The sequence below is a fragment of the Hypanus sabinus genome, chromosome 1 (genome assembly GCF_030144855.1).
Source record: "Hypanus sabinus isolate sHypSab1 chromosome 1, sHypSab1.hap1, whole genome shotgun sequence".
Lineage (NCBI taxonomy): Eukaryota > Metazoa > Chordata > Chondrichthyes > Myliobatiformes > Dasyatidae > Hypanus > Hypanus sabinus.
In genome coordinates, this window is record NC_082706.1 from 212,950,199 (window position 1) to 212,974,377 (window position 24,179).

The 24,179-nt window shown below is 45.4% G+C and overlaps 1 protein-coding gene across 2 annotated transcripts in view; it reads right to left on the minus strand.

Moving 5' to 3' along the window:
* The window catches only part of cables1 (Cdk5 and Abl enzyme substrate 1), a 205,404-nt gene extending 188,499 nt beyond the window's left edge, over positions 1-16,905 (minus strand). The window contains exon 1 of one of the 2 annotated variants that reach the window (XM_059985261.1): positions 16,227-16,905. In XM_059985261.1, coding sequence (XP_059841244.1) covers positions 16,227-16,672 — 446 coding nt within the window. In that variant the 5' untranslated portion in view covers positions 16,673-16,905. The remainder of the gene's footprint in view (positions 1-16,226) is intronic. The other variant, XM_059985267.1, reaches the window with a different exon arrangement.
* Positions 16,906-24,179: the final 7,274 nt, after the last annotated feature.

Sequence of the window (24,179 nt, forward strand, 5' to 3'; positions counted from 1 at the left end):
CGTCCCCTTTTCCCCTCTCTATCCCTTTTAAAGCACTGAAATCCAGGAATATTGAGAATCCATTCTTGCCCTGGTGCCAGCCAAGTCTCTGTAATGGCCACTACATCATAATTCCACGTATGTATCCAAGCTCTCAGTTCATTACCTTTGTTCCTGATGCTTCTTGCATTGAAGTACACACACTTTAGTCATTCTACCTTACTACCTTTACACCCTTTATTCTGCTTCTTTTTCATCAAAGCCTCACTATATGTTACATCTGGCTTTACTCCATGCACTTCTTTCACTGCTCTATCGCTCTGGGTCCCATCCCCCTTGCAAATTAGTTTAAACCCTCCCGAACCATGCTTAGGAGAGAAAAAATGAAATATGAAAATAAGCTAGCAAGTAATATCAAAGTAGATAGTAAAACCTTTTTCAGGTTTGTCAAAAATAAAAGAGATCCAAGTGGATATAGCAATGCTAGAAAATGAGGCCGGAGAAATAACGGGACAGGGAGATGGCAGATGAACTAAATGAGTACTTTGCATCAGTCTTCACTGTGGAGGACGCAAGCAGTGTGCCAGATGTTGAAGGGTGTGAGGGAGGAGAAATGAGTGCAATTAATATCACAAGGGAGAAAGATGCTGAAAGACCTGAGAGTACACAAGTCACCCGGAGCAAAAGAAATGCACCCCAGGGTTCTGAAGGAAATAGCCGTAGTGATTGTGCAAACATGAGTAATGATCTTTCAATGATCTTTGGAGTCTAGCATGGTGCCAGAGGACTGCAAAATAGCAACTGTCACTCCACTCTAAGAAAGGAGGAAGACAGCAGAAAAGAATTTATAGACCAGTTAGTCTGAACTCAGTGGTTGGGAAGCTGTTGGAGTCAATTATTAAGGATGAGGTTATGGAGTACTTGGTGATACATCACAAGATAGGACAAAGTCAGCATGGTTTCCTTATGGGCAAAATTGCCTGACAAACCAGGTAGGATAGATAAAGGGGAGGTAATGGATGTTGTATATTTGGACTTTCAGAAGGCCATTGACAAGGTGCCACAAATGAGGCTGCTTACAAGTTAAGAGCCTATGGTATTACAGTAAAGTTACTAACATGGTTAGAGCATTGGCTGTTTGGTAGGAGGCAGTGAGGGGGAATAAAAGGATCCTTGTCTGGTTGGCTGCCAATGACCAGTGGTGATCCACAGGGGTCAGCACTGAGATTGCTTCTTCTTATGCCGTATGACAATGACTTAGATGGCTATGCTGCCAAGTTTGCAGATGTTACAAGAACTGGTGGAGGGGCAGGTAAATGACTCTGGGACTATACTCACTGGAATCGAAAAGGTTGAGGAGGGAGTCTCACCGAAACCTTTCAAATGTTGAAAGGCCTAGACAGAGTGGATGTGGAAAGGATGTTTCCCATGGTGGGAGTCTAGAACAAGAGGGCACAGCCTCAGGATAGTGGGGCATCCATTTAAAACAGAGATCCAGGGAATTTTCTTTAGCCAGAGGATGGTGAATTTGTGGAAATTATTCCCACAAGGTTGTGGGGGTGTATTTAAGGCCAAGGATCTTAATTGCACATGGCATCAAAGGTTATGGGAAGTGGAGTGAAGCTGAGGAGGGTAAAAGGGGACCAACATGATTGAATACCAGAGCAGACTCGATGGGCCAAATGGTCTAATTCTACTCCTCTGTCTTATGGAAAGTAACTGCTTTTGTCCGGGCGTGGATGCTATGTACCCTACAGGAAGTGGGACAAACAGGCCATGAGCAAGGCGGGTGGGATTCTTCATAAAAACACTTTCTCTATCTCACAAACAAGAGGAAATCTGCAGATGCTGGAAATCCAAGCAACACAGGCCTGGCAGCATCTGTGGAAAAAAGGTACAGGCAACATTTCAAGCTGAGACCCTTCATCAGGACTTTTCCATTGATGCTGCCCGGCCTGCTGAGCTCCTCCAGCACTCTTGTGTTACTTTATACTCGTTGTTCTGATTCTTGACAAAACCACATGGTGTAGTTAATAAACTTAACTTTAGTCTTAGCTTTCAAGGCTATACTCATTTGAAGTTTTATTGTTTGCAAACATCATGCACCTAATACAGAGTTAAGAATTAACTATTTTTTCCACATTGAGAGGGTGCCATAAGCGTTGCTACACAGGCATGATTGTCCATCCCAGTGTCAAGTTCATATTTAGAGAAAGTATATTTCCTTCCACTGTTGATGATTTATCTTCTGATTTTGCATTTTTATGGTTTCTGTGGCACAGATCACAGCTGATTAATGTCTGTTCATAGTCCCCACTAAACTGATAATTTACAATCCAGAGTTCTTAACTGGGCATCAGAACCCGTGGTAGTTGAGAAATAATACACTCAGTGGCCACTTTGTTAGGTACTCATTAATGAAAATATCTAATCAGCCAATCATGCGGCAGGAACTCAATGTATAAAAGCCATCAGACATGGTCAAGAGGTTTAGTTGTTCAGAACATACATCAGAATAGGTAAATAAATGTGTGGACTTTTTTCTAAAAGGGGGAGAATGAGGGGGAATCTCACAGAAACAGTCCGAACGTTAAAATATCTGAACAGTTTAGATATGGCAAAGTTATTTCCCATGGTAGTGGATTCTAGGACAAGAGGGCACGACTTCAGGATTGAAGGACGTCCATTTAAAACAGAGATGCAAAGAAATTACTTGAGTCAGAGGGTAGTAAATCTGTGGAATTTGTTGCCATGAGCGGCTGTGGAGGTCAAGTCGTTGGTATTTAAGGCAGATAGGTTCTTGATTAGCCAGGGCATCAAAGGATATGGGGAGAAAGCAGGGGAGTGGGGATGACTTGAAGAATTGGATCAGCCCATGATTAAATGGCGGAGCAGACTCGATGGGCTGAATAGCCTACTTCTGCTCCTATATCTTATGGTCTTAAATGATAGTTAAAGGAGGGTTACCTTCATTGCTGATTTTGGACAAAAGCAGAGTGGACACCTATCTCACTCAAAAGAGGAGATTGATCAACATATCCAGGACACCAATGTACACACAACTATGGAGCAAGACTTGGGGGTATGCAGGAACCTGATAAGTCCACCAGCATCTACCACTGAGTTTGACAACAGGGAGCCCAGCTTGAAAGAGGTCCCAGAAATAGTAAGGACAGCTAGGGCAAGCTCAGTACCTGAACCAAGTGGAGTACCATAGAAGGTATAAAAGTAGTGTCCCAAACTTCTGTACAGACTGTGGAGGATGCTCAGGGTGATTTGGAGGGGGAGATTGGCCCACCAATGGAGATTTGCAGATGGTGTCTGGATTCCCAAGGAGGAGTTCTCCAAGAACATCCTCGAGTCATCTCACTGCTCAGCACTGAGGGGTAGATATATTTTAGTGTTGTTGCCCAACACCTAACTGAGTACCTCCTGACGAATCACTACATTACCATCTCAATGCAAAAGGGCAGAATAGAGCAGGTTCCAGGGTGCTTAGAGCACACAGGATCACTCAGTTGATCAGAGAAGCATGGGAAGGCAAAGGGGATCTCCCCATGCTCTGACTGGACCTCACAAATGCCTACAGTTCCATACCACATAAGCTGGTTGAAGTTGCCCTCGTGTGTCACCATGTCCCAATAAGGACCAGGGAACTCATTCTGGACTACTTCTTCAGTTGTCCATCGGAATCCGATGGTGACGTCCACTCCTTTAACAGTGAGATCTTTGATGACCATACAGTCCTGTCCTGGACCCACAAGTTCTACTGCAGGTGGGACATGTATATGTGGTAGTGGTGGTGGTAGTGATGGCAACCATGGCTGCATTTCTCCTGGCTCTCCTCTGGTTGTTTTTTCCATCTCCAGAATACGAACCCTGTCCCGACACAGCTGTCGCCAAGTGTTACGGTCAGCAGCCACATCCACCAGGTTCTCAGGTCTGATCTTGCACTTCCTTATAGCATTCTTCATCTGATCCTTATAGCGTGTCTTCTGACCTCCAGCTGAGTGTTGACCATGATGTAGCTGACCGTATAACACTCTGCAGGGTAGCCGACATGGGGGCATCCTTATCACGTGCCCCAGCCACTGCAGCCGACGCTGGGTGATCATGGCCTCAATACTTCTGCAGTTGGTCTTTACAAGTATTTCAGTGTGAGGCACCCACTCACGCCAGGTAATTCCCAGGATGTGCTGAAGGCAGCTTATGTGGAAGTTCTCCAAGGACTTGATGTGATGTCTGTAGGTTAACCAAGCTTCACAGCCATAAAGGAGGGTGGTGACACAGACCGCTTGGTTTACAGCGACCTTTGTGGAGGGATGAAGGCTCCTGTTCTGAAAGACTCTACGCTGAAGTCTCCCAAAGGCAGCTGATGCCTGTTCAATGCGGCTCTGGATGTCGTTGTCAATGCCGCTATCCTCAGAGAGAATGCTCCCAGATATTTGAAAGATGGCACTACTGACAGCTTTTCATCACCAACAGTGAAGGCAGGTAGGGTGGGTGGGACACTGACACTCCATTGGCAAACCACTTCTGTCTTGGTGGTATTGACGGTCGGCCCCATCCTGCTGTACGCTCTCACCGCCACAGCAAGGACAGTCTGAGGATCCTCCGGAGTGTGGGCCGCAACAGCACAGTCATCTGCATACTGCAGCTCCAGGACCCGCCCTCTATGGAGCCTCCTGATGTCAAAGAGGTTGCCATCTAATCTGACATCCACTGCCACACTGCTGCAGTCCTCAATCTCATTGTGGAGAAGCTTGGTAACACACAAGAGGAAGATGTTAAAGAGCACGGGCGCTAGCTCACTACAGAAATGTCAGTCTAAGAGTCACCTTTGGGACAGTCACATCTGATTGGCATTATCTTGAGAAGGGGATCAAGCCAAGTTTGCTGAGGTGGAGTGCAGAGGCCTGTTGACCAGGTCTGGTGTCCATGAACCACCTATGGATGGCCTGACTATAACAACATCGGTGCCAGGATGCAAATGGAAGCCCTCTGCTTGGGTAAGGATCAGCTTCAATCCTAACAAATCCAGCTTTAGTACTTCAGAAAGGAAAGATGGTTGACAAATTCTGCTTCAACCTCGGAGGTGCCCAGTTCCAAGTCTACTAGAGAAGCCGGTGAAGAGCCTTGGCAAAGTGTTTAACAGCTCACTGAAGATGCAGCATCCATCGAAGCAGTCGGGGAGAAGCTGCAACAATGGTTGGCTGCTGTGGACGTCAGGGCTGCCAGGTAAATCCAACGCCTGGATTAAACCGTATGTTATTCTCCCTCGGATCCTGTGGCCTCTGCTAGTCTAAGATGTCCCACTGTCAACAGCTGACAGTGAGAAACAGTGACAGCTGCCTTTTCAGAGAAAATCCAGCCAGCATCTGGGGAGGCGGCTGGATCTGCCTAGGAGACTGGTACGGGAAGGAAAACGGACTGAAACTCCCTGTCAGCGGTGTGAGCGAGGAGTTCATGGTCACCCGTGCAACACAGCGAGCCCAGCAACCCGAAGGTCTCACACGCTGGCTTTGAGGTGAGGACGGGCATGAGGTGGAGGGCACAGGATGCGGGTGGACAAACCGAAGCACGGCTATGCCAGAGCGTGCTGGTGGGCTCAGTGACATCGGGACGGGTGGGCTTGGGTTGTCCGCTACGATAAGGAGCAAGGAAGAGCGAGGCACCGGTTGGTCCAGCAGGAAATGCGAGCTCCGGTGGAGGAGCCATGTACCAGTGACATTGCTGGCATGCGGCAACGAGGCACGTGGAGAAGATGGGACCAGGTAATGGAGTACATCCCACGGGGGCAAGTTTGGTGGGCATCAAGTTCCTGATCCAGATGGTCTATGATGCCTTGGTAAGTCCGGCGAACATCTACCGCTGGGGCAAGGCCAAAACTCCAGTATGGTCCCTGTACCAAGGGAAGGGAACACTACAGCACATTCTCAGCTGCTGCCCAAAAGCCTTGGGGGAAGCGCTTTGTCATTGGCACCACAACCGGGGCTGAAGACAGTGGCTGACACCTTGTGCAAAGTAATTGCTTTTATCAAGGCGGGGGAGAAGGCCAAACCCAATCCCAGGAGCACACCGGTTTCCTAGGAACTGCAAAGGGCTGGCAATTGACAGCCGACCCTGAGGAAGCAGCTCAGATTCCCTGAGCACATCTCCTCGACCATGACTAGGCCAGACGTAGTGCTGCTGCCAGAGTCATCTATACAGGTAGTCATGGTGGAGCTGACCATTCCCTGGGAAGACCAGATAGAGGAGGCCCATGAAAGGACAGAGATCAAGACTTGGTGGAGGAGTGCTGCAGCACAATGTGTGCCCACAGGGATGGGCTGCAGAGGGTTTGCTGGTCAATCAGATGGGCATCTCAGGAGCCCCAAAGTGGAAAGCCATCAGGAACACCACAGTGGCAGCAGGGTGAGCCTCAAGATGGGCTCAAGTAGGGGCCTGATCAATACTGGCTGGGTCACCCGTACGAGGATGTCTGACATTAAAAGACCCGAAACACCCTGTGACCCCAGGTTGCATAAAATCTTTTGAATCATTGTATATAGAACTAAAAAACTGCAAGGGTAAAAAGACCATGATGGGAATTATATACAGACTCCAAAACAGTAGTAAGGATGTGGCCTACAAATTACAACAGGAAATAGAAAATGCATGCCTAAAGAGCAATGTTACAATAGGCATGGGGGACTTCAATATGCAGGTAGATTGGGAAAATCAGGTTGGTGCTGGGTTCCAGGAGGGTAATTTCTAGAATGCCTATGAGATGGCTTTTTAGATCAGCTCCTGGTTGAGCCCACCAGGGGATCAGCTATTCTGGATTGCGTGTTGTGCAATAAACTAGAATTGATTAGAGAGCTTAAGGTACAAGAACTCTTAGGGGAAAATTATAAAATTCACCCTGAAATTTGAGAAGGGGAAGCTAAAATCAAACGTATCAGTATTATAATGGAGCAAAGGGAATTACAGAGGCATGAGAGAGGAGTTGGCCAGAATTGATTGGAAAAAACACTGGCAGGGAGGATGACAGAGCAACAATGCTGGAATTTCTAGAAGCAATTTGGAAGGCACAGGATATATACATCCCAAAGAGAAATAATTCCAAAGGAAAGATGACAACTGTGGCTAACAAGAGAAGTCAAAGCCAACATAAAAACCATACAATAAAGCAAAAATTAGTGGAAATGTAGAGAATTGGGAAGGCTTTAAAAACCAATTTAAGGCAACTAAAAAGTCAATAAGAAGGAAAAGATGGAATACGAAAGTAAACTAGCCAATAATATTAAAGAAGATTCCAAAGGTTTCTTTAGATACATAAAAGAGAGGCGAGAGTCGATACTGGACCACTTTACAATGAAATGGGGAATTCACTGAATAAGTATATTGCATCAGTCTTCATGGTGGAAGACACTAACAGTATGGTGGAAGTTCCAGGTGTCAGGGGTCATGAAGTGTGTGAAGCTAACATAACTAGAGAGAAGGTTCTTGGGAAACAGAAAGGTCTGAAGGTAGGTATGGATCAGATGGTGTACACCCCAGAGTTCTGAAAGAGGTGGCAAAAGAGATCATGGAGGCGTTAGTAATGATCTTTTAGAATTACTAGATTCTTAAATGGTTCTGGAAGACTAGGAAATTGCAAAAGTCACTCCACTCTTCAAGAAGAGAGAGAGGCAGAAGAAAGGAAACTATAGGCCAATTAGTCTGACCTCAGTGGTTGGGAAGATGTTGGAGTCGATTCTTAAGGACGAGTTCTCAAGGTACTTGGAGGCACATGATAAAATAGGCCATAGTCAGCATAATTTCCTCAAGGGAAAATCTTGCCTGACAAGTCTGCTGGAACTCTTTGAAGAAATAACAAGTAAGATAGACAAAGATGTTCAGAAAGTCTTTGACAAGGATGGATAAAGTAGAGGCTGATTGGCAGGAGGCAGCGAGTGGGAATAAAAGGAGCCTTTTCTAGCTGACTGCCGATGACGAGTGGTGTTCCACAGGGGTCAGTGCTGGGACCAATTCTTTTTTCGTTATATATCAATGATTTTGATGATGGAATTGATGGCTTTGTTGCAAGTTTGCAGACAATATGAAGATAGGTGGAGGGCAGGTAGTTTTGAGGAAGTAGAAAGGTTACAAAAGGACAGATAGATTAGGAGAATGGGTAAAGAAATGGCTGACGGAATACACTGTCACGAAGTGCACTTTGGTAGACAAAATGAGAGGGTTGGCTATTTTCTAAATGGAGAGAAAATACAAAAACTGAGGTACAAAGGGACTTGGCAGTCCTTGTGCAGGATTCCCTAAAGTTTAATTGCATGTTGAGTCTGTGGTGGGGAAGGCAAATGCAATGTTAGAATTCATTTTAAGAGGACTGGAATATAAAAGCAAGGATGTCATGCTGAGACTGTATGAAGCACGAGTGAGGCCTCACTTAGAGAACTGTGAACAGTCTTGGTCCTCTTATCTTAGAAAGGATGTGTTGAAACTGGAGAGGATTTAAAGGAGGTTCACAAGAATGATTCTAGGATTGAATGGTTTGTCAGACAAGTGTTTGATGGCTCTGGGCCTGTATTCACTAGAATTTAGAAGAATGAAGGGTGGCCTCATTGAAACATATCAAATCGTGAAAGGCCTTGATAGAGTGTGTGCGGAGACATTTCCTAAGGTGGGAGAGTCTAAAACTAGAGGACACAGCTTCAGAATAGAGAGGCATCCTTTTAAAAGGGAGATAAGGAGCAAGTCTTATAGCCAGAGAGTGGTGAATCTGTGGAATTCTTTGCCGTAGAAGCCAAGTCTTTATGTATATTTAAGGAAGAAGTTGATAGATTCTTGATTTGTCAGTGCATGAATGGATATGGGGAGAAGGCAGGAGACTGCGGCTGAGTGGGAATTGGATAAGTCATGATGAAAATGGCAGAGCAGACTCAATGGGGCAAATGGCTTAATTCGCTCTTATATCTTATGGTCTTTATTAGATACAGGATGTACAGAAGGTAATAATTATGTGGCCACTGAGTGTAAATTAAATACAACTTGATGCACGGAAGTTGCTCTCTTCTGATTGGAACCATAAAGCGATCAACTTCAAACCTATACAGACTGACACTGATCTCTAAATGTGCCAGGCTGGAATAGGAGGCCCTCCATTGGTTGAGATCAACCATGGATGTTGCATCCTACCTGCCTACGTTGCAGAGGCAAGGCAGGGCAGTATGATATGAAGAGTGCACTTTTGCCCATTCAGCATCCTCCCCCTCTCCACGCAGCTGGAAAACACTGGTACAGTTTGGGACCAGTGGCATCACAGGAGTTGCCGGTCAGTGTTGAATTCCGTGTAGGAATGCCTTAGGACCAGCTCCTGATCTTTCCCTCGGGGTTTACCCATCAAAGCCTTCCCCATGCGTGGGTTTAGATGCAATGCAGTGAGGTTTGAGATCAAAGTTTTCCTTCTCCTTATTACTTAGGCTGGATTACATATCAGTTTAAACACCAGTCACAAGTTATCTGCATCACCAGGTCATGGCTCGGAGGGTTATAAACCCAAAGTAAACAATGAACCACAGATCACGTTCACCATTAGAGAGTGTCTTCTTGGAACTTGACTGTAAGTGTGACATTGGCCTATTCCCTCTGATCATAGGCCATCTACAGCAACTCAGACACAGCAACAAGATAATTACTCTGTTATGCTACACCTACAGGGAGATGTTATTGACACATTGGGGTGCCATGGTACAGTGTAGTGGTTAGCAAGATGTTATTTTAGCTTGGGACTTTGGAGTTCGAATTTAAATCCCGACCTCATCTGTAGGTTCTCTCCACGAGTTCCCTCCGGGTGCTCCGTTTTCCTTCTACGTTCCAAAGGTTAGTCAGTTAATTGATCTTTGTAAAAATCCTCTGATTAGTCAAGGGTTAAATGTCGGGCACCTCCACTCCATCCACAAAACAGCAGAATTTCCTTGTGGTTAACCATTTTAATTCCTATCCCCATTCCTATTCTGCCATGTCAGTCCATCACCTCTTCTGGCATAATGAGTTCATTCTCAGGGAGGAGGAACAACACCTCATATTCCCCCTGGGTAGCCTCTAACCTGATGGTATGAATATTGATTTCTCTAACTACTGGTAGTTTTTCACTCCCCATTCCATCTTCCTCTATTCCCCACTGCGGCCTCTTGCCTCCTCTCCTCAGCTGCCTATCACCTCTCCCTGGTGCTCCTTCTTCACTTTCTCCAATGGTCCACTCTCCTCTCCTTTCAGATTCCTTCGCTTGTCTTCTATTCTCCTCTATGTTCTCTCACCTCTTCCAATCAGATTGCTTATGCTTCAGCCCTTTACCTTTTCTACCTATCACCTCTCAGTTTCTTAACTCACCCCTCCCCCACCAACCTGGCTTCACCTATCACCCCCCCCAACTTGTTGTCCTTCCCTCACCCTTCTTATTCTGACTTCTTCCCTCTTCCCTTCCAGTCCTGAAGAATGGTCTTGACCCAAAATGTCGACTATTTATTCACTTCCATAAATGTTGGGTGTATTTAAGGCAGAGATTGATAGGTTTTTGTTTGGACATGGCATCAAAGCTTACAGGGAGAAGGCCGGGAACTGGGGTTGAAAAAAGGATCAACCATGACTGCATGGTGGATCAGACCCGATGGGCTCATTCTGCTCCTACATCTTACCGACCCGCTGAGTTCCTCCAGCAATTTGTGTGTTGTTCTAGACCTCCAGCATCTGCAGAACCTCTTGTGCTTATGAAACACTTATTTCTTTACTACCTCGTTTTTTAAACCAAACACTATAAATACAGACAAGGCCCTTGTGGTTGAAAGGATTCAGATAAACTTTAAAAAATAAAAATGTTCCAAAATTATAAAAGTCATGGAATGATTATTGCAACAATTTTAAATCCAAATTTCCATCACTGTAAACCACATATTACATAAATATACCATAACTGAAAAATATATTAACACAATAATTAATCCCTCAATTATCCTTCAACTTCTTCAAAACTGAAACATCCTAACTTTAAACTACCCAAAACTTTGGGCTAGATTGTACCAATCACCTAATGGAATGTGACCTTAGACTTGTCATTCCACGCTCCACTATTATGTTTTGGTAAAGCAAGACGCTGATAATTCGAATTGATGGGAGCACCAAGGGGCTAACAGGATACCTGGGTTCTTACTGAACAAGGAGAGCAACAACGTAGGTCTCCTTTACAAGCGAGGATTGTGAGAATGCAAGGACTGACAAGTATTTTAAACTTCAGAGTTACATCAACAGAATGAGTTAAAAGTGAACTTGAGTTTCTTATGTGTTCCGAATGCATTTGCCTCTACCTCCACTTCTGGCAGGGTATTTGAAACACTCACTACTCTGTGCAAAAAACTTGTCTTTGACAACCCCTATCATACTTTCCTCCAAATATCTTTAAATTATGTGGCCTAGTATTAGCAATTAGATTTTTTAAAATAAATTGTATAATCTAACATTTTAGCAGTGTCCAACAATTCATTCTTGTTGAAATTAGAATTGTTGCTGGAAATAGTTCATATTTAATACCAGTGATCTTGATGGACAGTAGTTAATAGATCACTTTGATAAACCAGTTTTTAAACTTTTAAATGTTACAACTTTAACCAACCATCTTCAGCTTACAGTACAACTAAGTTCAAAGTACAAAGTAAATTTATTATTAAAGTATCCATAGAGTCTCAGAGTCATAGAACACTACAGCACAGAATCAGGCCCTTTAGCCCATCTAGAGCATGCCGATCTATCAATTTACTTAGTCCTATTGTTCTGAACCTGAACGATACACTCCAAATGTGCTAATCAAAATTTTCTTAAATGTTGAAATCCAATCTGTTTCACCTTTCACCCTTAACCCTTGGCTTCTAGATCACCCAGCCTCTGGAAAAAGCCTGTTTGCATTTACCCTATCTATACCCCACATAATTTTGTAGATGTCTATCAAATCTCCCTTCATTCTCCTATACTCCAGGGAATAAAGTCATAACCTATTCATCCTTTCCCTACATCTCAGATCCCCAAGTCCTGGCAACATTCTTGTAAACTTTATATGTACTCTTTCAATCTTATTGATATCTTTCATGTTGGTATGTGTCCAAAACTGTACAAATACTCCAAATTAGGCCTCACAGTTGTCTTATACAACTTCAACTCTTATGCACAATACCTTGATTTATGAAGGCCAATGTGCCAAAAGACCATTGACCATAATATATAGGAGTGGAATGAGACCATTCAGCCCATTGAGTCCGCTCCATCATTTCATCATGACTGATCCATTTCCCTCCTCAGCCCCAACCTCATATCCCTTCTCCCTGTATCCCTTCCATATAACAATCAATCACAGCATGGAAACAGGCCATCTTGGCCCTCCTAGTCCGTGCCGAACCCTTAATCTCACCTAGTCCCACCTACCCGCACTCAGCCCATAACCCTCCACTCCTTTCCTGTCCATATACCTATCCAATTTTACCTTAAATGACACAACTGAACTGGCCTCTACTACTTCTACAGGAAGCTCATTCCACACAGCTATCACTCTTTGAGTAAAGAAATACCCCTCGTGTTTCCCTTAAACTTCTGCCCCCTAACTCTCAAATCATGTCCTCTAGTTTGAATCTCCCCTACTCTCAATGGAAACAGCCTGTTCACGTCAACTCTATCTATCCCTCTCAAGATTTTAAATACCTCGATCAAATCCCCCCTCAACCTTCTACGCTCCAATGAATAGAGACCTAACTTGTTCAACCTTTCTCTGTAACTTAATTGCTGAAACCCAGGTAACATCCTAGTAAATCGTCTCTGCACTCTCTCTAATTTATTGATATCTTTCCTATAATTCGGTGACCAGAACTGCATACAATATTCCAAATTTGGCCTTACCAATGCCTTGTACAACTTTAGCATTACATCCCAACTTCTGTACTCAATGCTTTGATTTATAAAGGCCAGCGTTCCAAAAGCCCTCTTCACCACCCTATCTACATGAGACTCCACCTTCAGGGAACTATGCACAGTTATTCCTAGATCTCTCTGTTCCTCTGCATTCCTCAATGCCCTACCATTTACCCTGTATGTTCTATTTGGATTATTCCTGCCAAAATGTAGAACCTCACACTTCTCAGCATTAAACTCCATCTGCCAACATTCAGCCCATTCTTCTAACCGGCATAAATCTCCCTGCAAGCTTTGAAAATCCACCTCATTATCCACAACACCTCCTACCTTAGTATCATCGGCATACTTACTAATCCAATTTACCACCCCATCATCCAGATCATTTATGTATATTACAAACAACATTGGGCCCAAAACAGATCCCTGAGGCACCCCGCTAGTCACCGGCCTCCATCCCGATAAACAATTATCCACCACTACTGTCTGGCATCTCCCATCTAGCCACTGTTGAATCCATTTTATTACTCCAGCATTAATACCTAACGACTGAACCTTCTTAACTAACCTTCCATGTGGAACTTTGTCAAAGGCTTTGCTGAAGTCCATATAGACTACATCCACTGCCTTACCCTCATCAACATTCCTCGTAACTTCTTCAAAAAATTCAATAAGGTTTGTCAAACATGACCTTCCACGCACAAATCCATGCTGGCTACTTCTAATCAGATCCCATCTATCCAGATAATTATAAATACTATCTCTAAGAATACTTTCCATTAATTTACCCACCACTGATGTCAAACTGACAGGTCTATAATTGCTAGGCTTCCTTCTAGAACCCTTTTTAAACAATGGAACCACATGTGCAATACGCCAATCCTCCGGCACAATCCCCGTTTCTAATGACATATTAAAGATCTCCGTCAGAGCTCCTGCTATTTCTACACAAACTTCCCTCAAGGTCCTGGGGAATATCCTGTCAGGACCTGGAGATTTATCCACTTTTAAATTTCTTAAAAGCGCCAGTACCTCCACCTCTTTAATTGTCATAGGTTCCATAACTTCCTTACTTGTTTCCCACACCTTAGACAATTCAATATCCTTCTCCTTAGTGAATACCGAAGAGAAGAAATCATTCAAAATCTCTCCCATCTCCTTCGGTTCCACACATAGCTGACCACTCTGATTCTCTAAGGGGCCAATTTTATCCCTCACTATCCTCTTGCTTTTAATATAACTGTAGAAACCTTTCAGATTTACTTTCACCTTATTTGCCAAACCAACCTCGTATCTTCTTTTAGCTTTTCTAATCTCTTTAAGATTCCTTTTACATTCTTTATATTCCTCGAGCAATTCCTTTACTCCATGCTGCCTATATCTATTGTAGACATCCCTCTTTTTCTGAACCAAATTTCTAATATCCCTTGAAAACCATGGTGCTCTCAAACCTTTAACCTTTCCTTTCACCCTAACAGGAACATAAAGATTCTGTACCCTCATAATTTCACCCTTAAATGACCTCCATTTCTCAATTACATCCTTCCCATAAAACAACTTGACCCAATCCACTCTCTCTAAATCCCTTCGCATCCCCTCAAAGTTAGCCTTTCTCCAATCAAAAATCTCAACTCTAGGTCCAGTCCTGTCCTTCTCCATAATTATATTGAAGCTAATGCTATTGTGATCACTGGACCCGAAGTGCTCCCCAACACATACATCTGTCAGCTGACCTATCGCATTCCCTAACAGGAGATCCAACACTGCCCCATCTCTAGTCGGTACTTCTATGTATTGTTGCAAAAAACTATCCTGCACACATTTCACAAACTCTAAGCCATCCAGCCCTTTTACAGAATGAGCTTCCCAGTCTACGTGTGGAAAATTAAAATCTCCCACAATCACCACCTTGTGTTTACTACAAATATCTGCTATCTCCTTACACATTTGCTCTTCCAACTCACGCGCCCCATTAGGTGGCCTATAATACTCTCCTATCAGTGTTACTGCACCTTTCCCATTCTTCAATTCCACCCAAATGGCCTCCCTAGAGGAGCTCTCTAATCTATCCTTCCAAAGCACCGCCATAAGATTTTCTCGGACAAGCAATGCAACACCTCCTCCTCTGGCCCCTCCTACTCTATCACACCTGAAGCAACAAAATCCAGGAATATTTAGTTGCCAATCACACCCCTCCTGCAACTATGTTTCACTAATAGCTACAACATCATAATTCCAGGTATAATTCACGCCCTGATTAATTAAAAATCAATCAACCTCTGCCTTAAATATGCCCAGTGACTTGCCCTCCACAGCTGCTTTTGGCACCAAATTCCAGCGACTCCCCATTAGCTGGCTAAATAAATTCCTCCTCATCTCCCTCTGGTCTTAGATTCCAAACCTTCCTTTACAACTCTATCTAGCAGCATGCATACCTTCACTAATCCCAAAACTGAACTGATTCCACAACCGAGGGACTCACTTTCAAGGACTCTATAACTTGCTCTTTTTTGGATTTGCACAGCTCATTGTCTTTTGATTGTTTGTCTCACTCAGCAAGTTTCACTGAGTCTATAGTGTTTCTTTGTACTTACTGTAAATGCCCTCAAGAAAAATGGATCTTAGGGTTGTATATGGTGACATATGTGTACTTTGATAACAAATCTTTGAGCATAACCAAGACTAACAAAAAATGTGCAAAAAGACAAGCCATCCGAGTAATGAATGCTGTATAGTATGTAAAGAGTATTGCCCAGCTTCCGTTAGATGAAACAGCCAAATACAGATAATGCTGTACTTGATATTATGAATTTGTGTAAATTAGCTGTACTATTTCTACGTAAATATTAACACCATTTGCCTCACTTATCTGAGAACAACGTTTGCCACAATAATAAACTGAACACATAATATTGACAGTCAAACTGTACACATCTAGATTGCCCATAGAGAGATATACAGCAACATCACTGTACAATACAGATTACAGTAACAAACTCGTGGTAACAAGGCAGTATTGAGAACCGTCTCAATTCAATAGAAATTGTATTGACTACCATCAGAATTCTACGAAGCCCGGCTGTGAAAGGAGGGTTGGGCATGGATCTAGCAACCACATCAAACCCAGAGCTACAGAAACGCCAACAGAAGCTCCAGACACCTCATCCCCAGGAGAGGATGCATCTTCGATGGGCTACACCTGGGACAAACTGAAAGACTGGCCCAGGACTGAGGACTCTGGCGAGCTGCATTTGGCGGCCTATGCCACAGTCGGGGTAAGTATTATCAGGGTTTATTTATGCAGATTAGGCACTGACCTGGATCGCTGTAAATCGAAAGCGGCGCTGCCAATCTGGCCCTGCTCCAGGCAGTAGTTCGGCACTGACGCCTGCCTCAGGAAAGCAGTGGGCACAATTCCCAGAGTGAAGGAATTGATCCTCCCCCTGGGGGAAGCGCCCGCACCGCCGGTGAGCACCCTGCGCTCGGCGCACCTCGCCGTCGGCTCCCCTTCCGCTGAATTCCTGCAGCTCGGAGCGCCGGCTTTGCAAGACAGACAGGAGTCGGTACGAGTCGGCGCTTCCTCCTCTTCTTCCTGCGCTTCTCCCTCACCCTGCGCCGGACGCCCATCCAGGGAGATGTTGGTAAGGAAGCTGAGAGCCGCCTGCCTTCTCCTCGGGTCTATGCGCTTCTTGGGGGGCTCCAGGCTGCCGTGTGCGGTGTGCAGTGCGGCCGAGGTACTGTTGCTGCGCGTGGCAGCCGCCATCGTCTAATGCTAATACCAACCCTCTGCCCGGTGTCTGCAGATGTGGATTTATATCACTATGCATGTAGAAATTTGTCCGAGTATGTTATAGATGTGAATGCATATCTGTCCGTTCGCCTGTCTGTGTCCGCGTCTGCGTGTGTGTGCATGAGCGAGCGTGAGGCTGTGCGGACACTGTGAAGCGCTCTGACAGTCTCAGGACACGCATGGGGCGGAGAGAGGGGAGGGGAGGGGAGGAGAGAGAGGGGAGGGGAGGGGGGAGGGGAGGAGAGAGGGGAGGGGAGGGGAGGAGAGAGAGGGGAGAGAGAGGGGAGGGGAGGGGAGGGGAGGAGAGAGGGGAGGAGAGGAGAGAGGGGAGGGGAGGAGAGGAGAGAGGGGAGGGGAGGAGAGAGAGGGGAGGGGAGGAGAGAGAGGGGAGGGGAGGAGAGAGAGGGGAGGGGAGGAGAGAGAGGAGAGGGGAGGGGGGAGGGGAGGAGAGAGAGGGGAGAGGGAGGAGGGGAGGAGAGAGGGGAGAGAGGGGAGAGGGAGGAGAGAGGGGAGAGAGGGGAGAGGGAGGAGAGGGAGGAGAGAGGGGAGAGAGGGGAGAGGGAGGAGAGAGGGGAGAGAGGGGAGAGGGAGGAGGGAAGGAGAGAGGGGAGAGGGGGGAGAGGGAGGAGGGGAGGAGAGAGGGGAAAGGGAGGAGGGGAGGAGAGAGGGGAGAGGGAGGAGAGAGGGGAGAGGGAGGAGGGGGGGAGGAGGGGGGGAGGGGGGGAGGAGGGGGGGAGGAGGGGAGGAGGGGAGGAGGGGGGGAGGAGGAGGGGAGGAGGGGGGGAGGAGGGGGGGAGGAGGGGGGAGGAGGGGGGGAGGAGGAGGGGAGGAGGGGGGGAGGAGGGGGGGAGGAGGGGGGGAGGAGGGGAGGAGAGAGGGGAGGAGGGGGGGAGGAGGGGAGGAGAGAGAGGAGGGGAGGAGGGGGGGAGGAGGGGAGGAGAGAGGGGAGGAGGGGGGGAGGAGGGGAGGAGAGAGGGGAGAGGGAGGAGGGGAGGAGAGAGGGGAGAGGGAGGAGGGGAGGAGAGAGGGGAGAGGGAGGAGGGGAGGAGAGAGGGGAGAGGGAGGAGGGGAGGGGAGAGGGAGGAGAGAGGGGAGAGGGAGGAGAGAGGGGAGAGGGAGGAGGGGAGGGGGAAGAGAGGGGAGGGGAGGAGAGTAAAGTAGTGGAGAAAGGAGAGAGAGCGGGGAGGGAGGGTAGGGTAGGGAGAGGGGAAGGGAGGAGGAATACAGGAGCGGAAGGAGGAGGCAGGGGTATGGAGGTAGGGAGGAGAAAGGTGAGAAGAGAGGAGGGGAAGGGAGTGGGAGGGGAGGAAGGGAGCGGGGGAGGGGAGACGGAAGGAGAGAGAGGGCGGGAAGGGAAGTAAAGGAAGTGGGAGGTGGAGCGGTCAGCGGGAGAGAAGGAGTGGGACGAGAGGGGAGGGTGGAAGGAAGTGAGAGTGAGTGGGGTGGGGGAAGGGAAGTAGGAGGTGAGGAGGAATAGAGGGAGGGGAGAGATCCGACCAGTTGCAGCACCTCGTCCAGGACAAGTGGATCCTGCGTGCCGCCGTGTCACTGGGCGTTCATGGAGGGTTTCGGGGTTTCTGGACACTCTGCAACATGGGCAAGTTCCTTTGCGGGAAGCCGAGCGCCTGCGGTCAGTGAGCTCTGCTGTCTGCTCTCGGTACTTCGGCAGCCCTGGCGCTGATTGTTGAGCTTGCGTATGTGAAACTGCGAACTAGTCAGGCAGTATATAGTGTAAAATACCACAATAACCAAAACAATAGTGGTCTTCGCAGTTCATCCTGTTGTGTAGCAAATTTGCTCAAATTCCTGGAAGTCTTAGCTCAGACTTAAACAGGACAGCACAGGAACAGACCCTTCGGCCCACAAAGTTTTGTCAAACCAATTAAATTAGGATTCAAATGGCCAACTAAACGAATCCCTCTGCCTCAGTATTCATATCCTTCCATTTTCCTCACATTCATGTGCCGATCTAAACGGATCTTGTAAGTCTCTAATGTACGGCCATCCCGGGCAGCACCTTTCGGGAACCCACCACTCCGTGTAAGGAAACTTGCAGCTCACGTCTCCTTTAAAATTCCTCCTTTCACCTTAAATGCTTGGCTTCTGGTACTAGACTTTTCAACCCTAGAGAGAAAAAGATATTGGCTCTTTACTCTTTCTATGACACTCAGTTTATAAACCTCTATCAGATCTCTCAGCTTCTGCCGCCGAAGTTAACAACCCAAGTTTATCCAGCCTCTCATGATAGCACATGCCATCTAAACCAGGTAATATCCTGGCAAACTTCAGACCTTCTCCAAAACTTCTGCATCCTTCCTACAGCGGGGTGACCAGAACTGTGTGCAGTACAAGTTGAAGTGTGGGGCTGTAGTCCAACGGTTTAGTTGGCAGAAACTGGGCAGAATTTTTTAAAATCTGAAAATAATAGGTCAATGAGCAGCTGGTGGTGGGAGAATCAGGAACATCTTTTTAGTTCTATGACCTTTAGAATATAGAATGCTACAGCACAGTACAGGCCTTTTGGCCCACGATGTTGTGCAGACCTTTTAACCTACTCTAAATTTAATCTAACACTTTCCTCCTGCACTTTTTCTATTATCCATGTGCCAAAGTGTTTCTTAAATGGCCCTAATGTATCTGCCACCACCACCTTTGACATCTCCCTATACTTTCCTCCAATCATCTTAAAATTATGCTTGTTTGTATTAGTCATTGTTGCCTGGCTGTCCACTGAATCTGTACCGATTACTATCTTGTACACTTCTATCAAGTCACCTCTCATCCTCCTTCATTCCAAAGAGAAATGCGCTAGCTCACTCAAAGTATTCACATACAACTTTTATTAGGTCCCAGAAGCATTAACCCAAACACTGGGACTGTGGAGGAATTTGATGGATGAATTTGTAATCAAAAAGACCATGAGACATAGGAGCAGAATTAGGCCATCTGGCCCGTCGCGTCTGCTCTGCCATTCAATCATGGCTGATCCATTTTTCTTATATCTCCTCCTCAACCCCAGTTCACCCCATAACCAGTCAAGATCCTATCAGTCTCTGCTTTAAGTACACCCAATGACCTGGCTTTCACAGCTGCATGTGGCCACAAATTCACCACCCTTTGGCTAAAGAAATTTCTCCGCAACTCTGTTTTGAAAGGGTGCCCCTCTATCCTGAGGCTATGCTCTCTTGTTCTAGACTTTTCCACCATGGGAAACATCCTTTCCACATCTGCTCTGTCTAGGCCTTTCAACATTCAAAAGGTTTCAATGAAATCCTGTCTCATCCTTCTGAATTCCAGTGAGTACAGACCCAGAACCATCAAGCATTCCCCGTATGATAACCCTTTCATTCCTTGTCAACCTCCTCTGGACCCTCTCCAATGCCAGCACATCTCTTCTATGAGAGGCCCAAGACTGTTCACAATACTCAAGGTGAGGCCTCACCAGTGCCTTATAAAGCCTCAGTGTTACATCTTGCTCTTGTACTCGAGACCTCTTGAAATGAATGCTAACATGGCATTTGCCTTCCTCACCACTGACTCAACCTGTAAGTTAACTTTCAGGGTGTTCTACACAAGGACTCCCAAGTCCCTCTGCATCTCAGATTCCTGTATTTTCTCCCTGTTTAGTAAATAGTCCATACACTTATTTCTACTACCAAAGTGCATGATCATGCATTTTCTAACATTGTATTTTATTTGCCACTTTCTTGACTATTCTACTAATCTGTCTAAGTCCTTCTGCATCCTATTTGTTTCCTCAACACTACCTGCCCACCAACAATTTTCGTATCATCTGCAAACTTGACAACAAAGCTGTCATCTAAATCATGCTCTAACCATGTTAGTAACTCCCCTGTAATACCATGGGCTCTTAACGTGGTAAGCAGCCTCATGTGTGGCATCTTGTCAAAGGCCTTCTGAAAGCCCAAATATACAAAATCCATTGTATCCCTTTTTTTTCCTACCTGTAATTTCCTCAAAGAATTCTAACAGGTTTTTCAGGCAGGATTTTCCCTGAAGGAAACCATGTTGACTTTGTGCTATCTTGTCCTGTGCCACCAAGTACTCCATCACCTCATCCTTAACAATTAACTCCAACACCTTCCCAACCACTGAGATCAGGCTAACTGGTCTATTGTTACGTACCCCATAACTGGGTGTCTAACCAGCAGAGAAAGAAGAATCCATTGGAGTCTGGTGGTACTATATTTAAAGGTGTTTATTAATAAAAATAAGCAAAACCATATCAATAATGCAAATATACATATAAAACAAGTTAGCAGTAATAAACCTAAAAGTGTAGGAATAATAATAATCAATAATAAACAAGCTCTATCGATGTCTAGGGGTAATTAAATTGTCATAGAAAAGTATAAAGTTCAGTTCAGTTCATGAGTGCTGATGTAGTTATGGTTGTTGTATTGTAATCGTTGGAGAGAGAGAGAGAGAGCGAGGGGTAACAGCTACAGCAGCCAAACCTTCCTTTGCTTTCTTAATCCGTCGTATCTTTGTTATGGTGGTCATTCAGTTATGACACCTCTGGTCTTCAGCCAGACCATCCTTCTGTAGTGGACTCATCACTCCGGCATGAGTGGACACACACACAAGTCCCCACCAGCCCTGATGTAACACTGTGAGCTTTACTGACCAACCTCCTGGTTCAGTCTTCGAAGCCCCCACCTTTCTTGTGGGTTCCAACACTCAATCAGTGTCCACTGGCGTGTCTGGAGGGTGTCTCTCCGGACCTGTCTTTTATCCCTGCTCAGGGTGTCTCAGCTATCATTCAATTTTGAATGACTGTGTCCATCAAATCAGGCCACTCCTTTAGTCCATTGAGGAACGTTTATGAGCAAACTATTGTCCTTGCAGCGAAACAGTAAATAATTCAAAAAGGAGTCACAATACAGTTAATCAGCAATTTCCCTCTCTCTTATCTGTCGCAGATGTTCTTGCCTGTTTTTCGTCTTTCTCATGGTCAGCATAGCAACAGTAATAGTTTGTGTTTCTCGGGGGGGGGGGGATGGTTAATTCTGTACCCCATTGTCCATCAGGTCTGTTCATCAGTCAGAACACTACAATTTCCTTTCTGCTGCCTTCCTCCTTTCTTAAAGAATGGAGTCATTTGCAATTTTCCAGTCCTCTGGCACCATGCCAGAGTCCAATGATTTTTGAAAGATCATTTATAATGCCTCCACAATCTCTACAGCTACCTCTTTCAGAACCTCTTTGCAGTTTCAGAACTGCAGGTGCAGTTCATCTGATCCAGGTGACTTATGTACCTTTAGGTCTTTCAGCTTTTTGAACACCTTATCCCATGTAATAGTGACTACACTCACTCCTCTTCCTTCACACACTACAACATCTGTAAAGAATATACAGACAGCAAAGAAACCCTTCCCATGGGGCAGACAAATCAAGAACCAGAAGCTTAAGATGAGTTTCAGAAGACCCAAGGGTGGCCCAAAGAAGAACTTCCTTGTGCGTTGGAATGCCATGATCTAGAATTCAATGCCCCATTGTAAGTTTAGAGACCATTTTCACGGGGTAGGTACCTGAGAACAACTGCAGAATTACAGTTCAAAGTTCAGAAGTAAATGGTGTCATCAGAGGGCAGATATGTCACCACAAACAACCCTGAGACTCATTTTCCTTTGGGCATACTCAACAAATCTATAGAATTGCAACTACAACAGGATCAATGAAAGATCAAGTAGAGTGCGGAAGACAACAAAATACAAATGAAAGTATAAATAAATAGCAATAAATAATGAGAATGTGACATAACAAGATAAAGAGTCTTTAAAGTGAAATCACACACAAAATGCTGAAGGAACTCAGCAGGCCAGGCAGTATCTAGGAAAAGTGTACAGTGCCGTTTTGAGTAGAAGCCCTTTGGCAAGTCAGAGTGAGATAATTGACTATCTCAAAGAATGGGCAATTGAATGTAATTATGTCCTTTTGTTCAAGAGCCTGATGATTGAGGTAACTGTTCTTGATCTACTCATGTAATGATTATTTCTTTGTGTTGGACACAAACTTTATAATTTAAAAGAAAACTGGTTAAATAAACTAAACTGCTTTAATGCAAATTTTAACCGTTTTACACCTATGACTGTGTGGCTAAGTACAGCTCCAACACCATATACAAGTCTGCTGATGACACCATTGTTGTGAGCCGTATCAAAGGTGGTGATGAATCAGTATACAGGAGTAAGATTGAAAATTTGGCTGAGTGGTTGTTGTGATGGAAATGAGACAGATTCTTTGGGTCTCAAAGGCAAGGGCTTTGGACACACAGTTTTAATAATAAGAGTTTATTTACAAGGGGAGAAAAGCTTGGGAACAACACAAACGGCTACAATATTTGCACAAACGCACTTAGAATAGACAAGCATGGGAAAAGTCAGGTTGGCAGTGCAATACACAGGAAAACAGCGTGGGGACAGAGTACAGGTACACTTACAAGAAAGGGAAAAGTAACTACAATATCCGCCTCCCTTGACTATGGGCAGGCACGGCTCTCTGCAACAGGGACAACAATAAATGCTCCCAAAACCCTGTTCAATTCTCAGCTCAGCACGTGTCTCCAGCACTGTTCTGCAGTCTTCAGCCTGGAGTGAAGCAGGGTGGTCCCTCGAGGATGGCAAAAAGAGAACGAGCCAAGCACATGTAGCACCCTTTATAGGTCAGGGAGCTGGAGGGTCCAGCCCAGGTGATTCACCAGGAGGCCAACGGCTTGGTGCCAGATGGGTTAATCCAATTAAGGTGGCCAATGGTTAAGTGTGCATTGATTAGTTCGAAATGTTGACTGGCATGTGGTGTGCCTTTCGACCAGGTGAGGGCAGTGCTGTCACATGACAGACACAGCTCTCTGGATACAGTGGTGTAATAACAACAACCTCCCACTCAACCTCAATAGGACCAAGGAGCTGATTGTAGATTTCAGGAGAGGAAAAACAGAGGCTCATTCAGTACTTATTAGAGGATCAGAGGTGGAGAGGGTCAGTAACTTTAAATTCCTGGCTGTCACTATCTCTGAGGACCTGTACTGGACCCATCATATAAATATAATTGCAAAGAAGTCACAAAAATGCCTCTACTTTCTCAGGACTCTGCAGAGATCTGGTATGTCATCAAAAAACTTGGCAAACCTCTTAGATGTGTAGTGGAAAGTGTGCTGACGAGCTGAATTATGGCCTGGAAAGGGAACACCATAGCTTTTGAGTGGAAAATCCTACTAAAGTTAGTGGATTGGACCCAGTCTGTCATAGGTTAAGCCCTCCCAATCGTGAAGCACACTACATGAAATATTGTTATAAAAAAGCAGCATCCATCATCAAGGTTCCTCAACACCCAGGCCATGTTCTTTTCTCGCTGCTTTCATTAGCTAGAAGGTACAAATGCCTCAGGACTTGCACCACCAGATTCAAGAACTGTTACTACCCCTCATTCTTCAGGCTCTTGAACAAAAGGGATAACT